Consider the following 7797-nt stretch of genomic DNA (forward strand, 5'->3'; position numbering starts at 1 on the left):
CCCCCCGCCCCCCTCCCCGAACACACAGATGCGCAGTGAGAGGCATATCCCCGGCGACAGGCTACCCTACTCCTTTCCCCATGCCGAGCCGCGTGTGTCCGGCTCGTTCTCCGCCGATGATCGGCCCCGCTTAACACACGGCGTGGGCCCAGGAGACAAGCGTGGGCGAGCTGCTTGCACACATATCCATACGCTCGCATAGACGCAGATTGCACACCGGCCAACCGTTCTGCCGCAACTGGTGATGGAGAGGCAGCGGGCACAGGCAGCCGCCCAGCATGCATACCGGCGCACGCACACACGCACACACGGCTGGCCGTTCCCTGTGAAAGGCCTTCGCCGAAACACAGAGGGAACCCTGATGCGGCTGGCCGGGTCGATCCGCGCCCCGCTTCCCCACCCCCCCCCTCTTGAAGGGGCGCAGGAACACCAGGGCGCCATGTCAGGGTTTTTCTCCAGGAGCCAACGCTCCAAGACGGAGAGTTGGCACACCCCTGTCGCCAGTGCACGTGTGTAGCCATATCGCCTGACCGGGCTGCCGGATCCCCAGCAATCTTCGGCCACCACCGCCCCCCCCCCCGCCCCGATGCAGGCCGAGGCACGCGGCAGACAAACCAGCCCCCTGCAGGCCGAGGTGAAGGAAGGTGAAATATGTCTATGGGGGAGTTGTGCACGGCTGCAGCCGCCAGGGCTGTGCATGCGGCGGCGCGGTCAGACCGGCGAGTGCATGCCCAGACGAGTCCAGAAGTGGAGCTGGGCACGCTTTTGCGCGCGCGTCGCATCCCGGCGCTCCGAGCGTTTGGTCCACTCCGGCATCAGCAAGGCAAGGGGAGTGAGGACCAGGGGAACCGCCACGGCGGCGATCAGGTTGAATCGCCCATACAACACGGCCAGGGACAGTTCGGCCTGGAGCTGGCCCGGGGCGAAGATCGCCGGGAAGAGCAGCCCAATGGCACTCAGGAGGATACTATCGATGCGGGGGGCCGGGAAAAAAAAGAGGAAAAGAAAGAGAAACCAGCGGGTGAGTGTGTGCCCGAAAAGGGGGGGGGGGGGGGGAAACGGCCGGGAAAGGGAAGATGACAGGCCGAGGGCAAACCGGGGGCCCTGCACGCACCCCACCAGGCTGGTGATCGCCCACCAACGCGTGCGACCAGAACCCGGCGAACCAAAGATCGACTTCCAGGGATGGCGCAGAGCCAAGCTGCTCAGAGCAAACAAGTAGACAAAGGCCACCAGGGCGCATTGCTGCGCAGCCCATACTCGCCAAGGGATGCCCGAGGGGAATTGCGCCCCGGAGGACGAGTCCCCCGGGATGGCCAACGTGTCAGACCACACCGCCCGCACGACCGACCGAATGTCATACAAGGGAGTGATGTCCAGGAAGGCGGCAAGGGCCAGGTAGAAGGTGAACGGAACGGCCACCACCGCCGGGGCCAGACGCGAGAGGGCCAGCTTGACCAGCCGCGACAGCCGGCGAAGGGGACATGATGTGAAAACTATCACGGCCGGGATGGGGGGGCGACAGGAATGTTAGCCGCAGCTGCGAGAAGAGAGACTGCGATGGATGCGGAAGGGAGGGGGGGGGAAACCAGGGGGAGGAGAAAAAATAACCCCATCCCATCAACCAGCGAATGGTCGTGATATGCACACACACACACACACACACACACACGCACCGGGGAACTCATGGAGCAGGGACTTGCTCCAGTCGGTAGTCCAAGAGGCTGGGTCTCGGCGGAAGCTGGCAGCCAGCCCGGGGACCGGGGGCGAGTGTGCCGGGCTCCAGCCGGACCCGGCCGCCCGCGACCCGGCCCCCAGAGACAGGAACCCGAAGAGAGGAATCACCACGCAAGCGATCCACAGAAGGTGGCTCAGGCCAAAGGCCGGCGGCAGGCCAGCAAGCTCCGGCAGCAATGACGCCGATGCCGCAGCCCACGCACCAAGTAGACTGAGGATGGCCCCGGACCAGAGGACCGAGTGCAAGCGCCGAGCCGAGCGCAACACCGCGAGGACATCCAGCGGCGAGTGGGCCCGCGACATCGGCAACGTCACCGAGCAGGGAAGCGAGCTGATGATCGAAGAAATCGCATGCGGGTCGACATAGGGCAGTGGCAAATCCCCATGAAGAAGGGCAGAGGCCGGACCGAGCCCAGGCTCCTCATCATCGGACCCCTCGCCATGGCCCGATGCTCGGTCACCCTCGCGGCCGCCGACCGGCAGGAGCAGCGGATCACACGAGCCAACCGGGCCGCCAGTGGCCAGAGGCGAGGATGCATTGCTTGGAGCCGTGGCGCTGGCAGACCCCCCGGCCGGGCCCTCCTCGAGGTCCTCCTCCTCCTCATCCTCCTCCTCGAAGAGCTCCTCTTGATCTTCATCAAAGCTGGCCCCGGCGCCGGAGTCCGACCGACCGCCCCGACGCAGGGTGCCCAGGTGCCGGAGCTGCCAGCGCAGGAGCAAACTGGCCAGGGGGGTGGCATCGAGGCCGATGGCCACATGCGCCTGGGCGAAGCCATCCAGGTTGGCCGAGCGCGCGGCCGCCCCGGCCGCACAAACTATGCGACCATTTTCCGCATAGATGGAGATCATTTCCGATTGGACCCCAGGGCGGCCGAGTGCGATGGCCAGGCTGCGCGGTGCACGAATCCCCGAGCCAACCGACGAGGCGCGCGACCCGGCCAGCGATGTGGCCCGACTGGGGCGATTCCTACGGCCGGGGCCGTGGCGCATGGGACGCCGACCGGCAGCCGCGGCCGTGGCATCAGCCGCGGCCAAGGCCGCCGCCGCGGCCGACGAGGGCCCCGGCGCCCGAGTGGACATCTGCCGGGCCACCGCATGGGAAATCGGCGGCAGGGACCCCCGAGCTCGGGCAAAGATCTGCACCAAGAGTGGGACATCGTCCACCCGACGCAGATGTGGCCGGATGGCGGAGATCCCGCGCGGGAGCTGGGACTTCTCCAGGGCCATGGTGTCGTCCCCATCCTCGACAAAGTTGAACAGGCCGTCCACCGTGCCGTCGGTGTTCATGTCGGCCATGGCCGCCGCGGTGCTCTCCAGCAGGGAGGGATCACTCGAGGGGGGCGACTGCTCCATGTGCTGGAGATGTGAGTGCAGCCCGCCGGCCGGTCTCGGGTCCGCCAGCGAAATGCAGCAGTTCCAGTCGGTCGGCAGCCCGAGGCGCACGGCGAAAGCTTTGGCCGCCCGGGCGCCGCGACCGCTCAGGAAAACCGCACGCACGCCGGCCGTAGACAGGGCATCGATCAGCGGGGGTGCATGCTGCCGCAAGATGGGAAGGCCAGGGCGGGAGCCAAGTCAGTGGGAGGGGCCAAGACCGATGTCGGGGGAGAGAGAGAGAGAGAGAGCGAGCGAGTGAGCGAGTGAGCGAGTGAGCGAGTGAGCGAGACAAAGGGATGGGAAAGGATGAAAAGAGGGAGCGCACAGGCCGGGCCACATCGCCGATGATTGAAAAGCCGCAGAAAATCTGCCGGGCGAGGGCAGTTGAGATATTCGAGATGATCGGAGCCGGAGACCCATCCCCCGGCTGCGCGTCCCAGTCCGAAGCGCCGCCGCTCATGGCAGCCCAATCTCGAGTGTTGCTATGCACCCCGGCGCCATGGTCTTCGGACACGGTGGAAGGGGCGTGCATGTAGTCAATCTGCCGCATGCATGTCACAAGAGGGTGAGTATTCCACCGATTGAGGCTGGGACTTGGGGAAGAGAGAAGGCCAGAGGGCAGGATCGGGGAGGGGGAGGGAAGAAGGAGGGGAAATGCGCGAGGCCCAATGTCTTGACACACCTTCTCGGGCATGCGAACTGGCAGCACAATGGGCGGAAGGGCCTCGCCAGGCTTGCTGCTAAAGTGCACCCGCCCGCGGGACTTAGAGGACTCGGTTCGCAGGCCGATGATCGGCGATTTGGGCGAGATGATGAGAGGACGATAGGAGTACGCCACAACCAGACAGTCACGACCGCGCGCGTCGCGAACATACTCGCGCAGCTGCTTCAGGACCTGTGACCATCGGAGGGAAGATGATGTTAGGCGAGTGGCAGAAGGAAAAAGGGAAAAAAGAAAAGGAAGGTCACAAGGTCAAAGGAAGAGGAAGGCGGACCTCCTGGTTGAAGGGCACCACCTCGGTGCCATCCCAGTAATGCGTGCAATAGGACAGCACCAGCTCGGGCGTGCCCTCCGACAGGAGCTGATAGCCAGCTGGGAATAGGGCGATGGGGGGGGGGGGGGGGGGGGGGGGGGGGGGGGCGGCCGGGAGGGGGGGGGGGGGGGCGGCGGGGGGGGGGGCGGGGGGGGGGGGGGGGGGGGGGGGGGGGGGGGGCAGAGAGAGAGATGATGAAGAAGTAGGTGAGCGGGCGCACGGACAAAAGGACATGCCCATGTGGCTGCGAGTCGGGGAGGAGGAGCGAAGGACAGCAAGAGCAAGGGGGGGGAGGAAGATGCAGTCAGCGACCATGCAGGGACAAAGAAGGGGTGAGTGAGACGCGCGTACAGGAGCCCTCGGAGGGAGCCAAGATGGTGGAGACCATGGATGCCATGAAGGTGCCCACGCCGACGGCCAGCCCGGTGGCCGGGATCGACACCGGTGCCCGGCTGCCCGGTGCCCAGGGAACAGTGTAGATCGACCGGACCGGGGAGAAAGCGGACCGAACGTCATCCGCATTGAAGCCCATCGTCTGGGCAATCGGCGCGAGGCTCACTTGTTGGGCGGGGAGTGGCCAAGGAGAGGGATGAAAGGGGCGGGCGGTGTCAGGGGAGCTGGGCCTTGCATGCCACAGTTGACCAGCACAAAGCCCCAAGGGATGGTGGCCGCATTCGGGGGGGGGGGGGGGGGGGGGGGAGAAGACGCACGCCGACGGGCCAGAGACAGGCGCCCGAAGGATGACAGCCACACACGCTGGAGGATGTGCAAGTCGGGGAAGGGCTTGCTGGAGGACTCGCCCGAGGGCGGGGAAGCTGTCCCGTCCTCGGCCGGGAAGGACATTCCCGGGGAGGGCAGCATGTCGGTGGCCAGGGCATGGAGGTTGGCCACGGAAAAGCACGAAGTCGGGCCACCAGTGAAGCGAGGAGGCTGGCGCGAGCCCTTTCGAACCGGGGAGCTTGCGTAGACATTGCCTGCAGGAAGAAGCCATGTAATGTCAGCAGACCGATGCATGGGAAGGACTTGCGACAAAGAGGGATGCCAGGGGGCGGAGGGACCAAAAGCGGCACGCACAGACGGAACAAAGGTCCTTGATCGGCAGTTCGGATGGGTCCCAGCCGACGCCGGAAGACGCCCAGGCCACCGGGGCTACACATGTGCATGTATCCGCCGGGATGGAGGCGCCAGGCTCCGGATGGCCGGTGCGAGTGGAAAAGTACGTCTGGCAGACGCCACACAGTCGTCCATACGATGGGCAGCCGGGGGCATGGGAGGAGGCCCGATCCAGCTCCGAGAAGGGGTTGTTGTTCAGCAGGAAGTTGAAGCCCAGGGGCTTGAGGGATCTGTCATTTCGTAGGACAACCCGTTGGAGGGTGCAGAGAGAGAGAGAGAGGGGGGGGGCCGGAGGCAGAGGGAAGGGGGGTGAGAAGGCATCTGGCCATTCAAAAGGATTGCCACATTGTCCTGAATGAGGAATGCCCGACATGCGGGAGGGCAAGAGAGAGGGGGCGAGGGAGCAATGCACGTGGGGAAAAAAAACGCACCCGAGGTATTGTTCCCAATTTGACAGGTCGAGGAAGAGACCGTGCACACTCTGTACACTGTAGGAGCAGGAGGCCGAGGCACTGTGAGAGGTGGGGCACTTGAGCGGTTCCAGGGTCCGGCCAATGGGAATTTGAACAAGTTCACCGCCGGGCGACACAAAAGACACTTCGAATGCTTGAGGAAGGGGCTAAATCGAGGGAGTGGCGAGCGTAGGGCAGGGCAGGGGGGAAAGGGCGGCAAACACCAGCTTAGTACGAGAGAGGGAGAGACAGGGCGAAAGAGAAAGAGAGAAAGAGTATGTGTGTGTGTGCGCGCGCGCGCGTGTGTGTGTGTGTGTGTGTGTGTGTGTGTGTGTGTGTGTGTGTGTGTGTGTGTGTGTGTGTGTGTGCGTGTGCGTGTGCTGGAAGGTACCTCCGACAGGAGCCCCTCTCGGCCCAGGGTGCAGAAGACATCCATGGTGGCCAGCGCGGTGACCGGACAGATGCCCACCTCTTCGAGCATCCGCCGGGGCCGGCGCCGGCTTTCCGCCCGACGCCCGAGGCACAGGCTACCGAGGATCCCGCCGCCGGTGGCGGAGCTGGCACTGGAGCCGGAACGGGCAGACGAGTTGTCCCAGGTGGGGAAGTGCGGCAAGAAAGCCCGAGACATGAGCGCCGGGAAGAGGGTGCCAAAGCGCGTGAAGAAGACCGGCTCGGCATCGCGGCCGGTCAATAGACCCCACCACACTCGAAGGATCTCGCTCAGGGGCACATCGACCTCGCTGTGGTCGGCAAAGGCCCGGCTGCTGCTGCTGCTGCTGCTGCTGCCGCCGGTGGCGGACTCGGGGGAGTCGCTTTGCTGGTAGTACAGCGGAACGGCGTTGCTCTTGTTCCCGGTGCCGGTGGCAATCCAGCCCAGGTAGTCTCGGCTGTAGGTCCGTGGCGAAGAGAGCCCGGCCAGGCGGTCCAACAGCCGGGAGATCAGCGGTGCCGGCTGGGGAGAGCGTGCCCGGGCGCCTGGAATGTCGTGCTCCTCCGCCAGCAACTGACGTGCCCAATCCCGGTAGGGGTGGTGCGCGGTCAACACACGCCGGTGAAGAGCCCGCGTGCGGGCCACCAGCGATGCGGTGGCCGCCAGGTGTGATAGAGCCCGCGTGGCGGGGTTGATGGCAGCCGAGATCAGCAGCAGGCCGATCGCAATCGACGAGCAATGAACCATCTGTGCGGGCCAATGGAAGCGAGCGCTGTGTTTCCGAGTCAATTACGGGTCCAACCAGAACCAGGGCATGCTCTTTGGGCGAGGAGCCGAACGGCCGCGATGGGGACAGAGAGGCAGAGCAAAGGATGGCACGCACTCGGGCAGGATCAGCACCAAGGCCACGCAGGCCGCGGTGGCCACCAGGAGGAAGAGGAAGGACCCGTGCACGGCCAGCGACAGCTCGAGCAAGGCAACTCGGACCGAAGGATGCCCGAGACTGGTGAGCTGGGCAGAAATGCCCCCATACCCCGGGGCCATGGAGGAAGAGGCGGGCTGGCTGTTCTTGGACAGGAGGTTGGTCCGGCCACGAGGTGACCCGGCAGTCATGGCTTCCGACCGGGGGAGCAACTGCCCGATGTTGGAATCCGCCACCAAATCCAGAGACCGTTGGAGCAGACGCCGGGCCGGGAGAGTCGGATCATCCAGGACCAAACCATAAACAAAGGCCGCGCCACTGGGAGCGCTGGCTGTCAGTTCGCCGGCCACCAAATGCCGTCGCGGGGGGGCTGCTGCCCGGACCGAGGGGGCTACCACGGCGGCCGCCGCCACCGAGGAGTAGGTGGCCCGCGTGGACCGGGGCCCGGGCCGGGAGCCAGTCGCGGCGATGGGCGGGCCACCCTCCTCGCCGGGAGCCGGGACAAGGCGCAAGTTGCAAGGGGCCGAGTCACCGGGTGCCAGACGAACCAAGTCCCCCGGGGCCAGGAGACTGAGGGGAACCTGGGCGACGGCACTGGGCCGAGCGGTGGTCGAGCGCCGGGACCCTTTGGCCGTGAAATACTCCGATCGATCGGATCGAAGAGATGGCCGAACCACTGCCACCGTCTCATGGAGGGCGATGTGCTCGGGCTGTTGATCGGAGATCCGAGGCGGG

General features: G+C 65.8%; 1 protein-coding gene across 1 annotated transcript in view; it reads right to left on the reverse strand.

Annotated features, from left to right (window-relative positions):
- Positions 1-639: 639 nt before the first annotated feature.
- H696_01706 (hypothetical protein) overlaps positions 640-7797 on the reverse strand; it is an 8754-nt gene continuing 1596 nt past the window's right edge. The window contains exons 4-15 of the mRNA XM_009495613.1: positions 7024-7772; positions 6102-6912; positions 5690-5877; positions 5220-5488; positions 4856-5119; positions 4497-4703; positions 4107-4204; positions 3794-4006; positions 3437-3652; positions 1677-3273; positions 1115-1496; positions 640-967 (exon numbers count right to left, since the gene is read on the reverse strand). Of these exons, the coding sequence (XP_009493888.1) occupies positions 712-967; positions 1115-1496; positions 1677-3273; positions 3437-3652; positions 3794-4006; positions 4107-4204; positions 4497-4703; positions 4856-5119; positions 5220-5488; positions 5690-5877; positions 6102-6912; positions 7024-7772 (5250 nt within the window). The 3' untranslated portion in view covers positions 640-711. The remainder of the gene's footprint in view (positions 968-1114; positions 1497-1676; positions 3274-3436; positions 3653-3793; positions 4007-4106; positions 4205-4496; positions 4704-4855; positions 5120-5219; positions 5489-5689; positions 5878-6101; positions 6913-7023; positions 7773-7797) is intronic.

The sequence above is a fragment of the Fonticula alba genome (assembly GCF_000388065.1).
Source record: "Fonticula alba strain ATCC 38817 unplaced genomic scaffold supercont2.2, whole genome shotgun sequence".
Classification (NCBI taxonomy): domain Eukaryota; order Rotosphaerida; family Fonticulaceae; genus Fonticula; species Fonticula alba.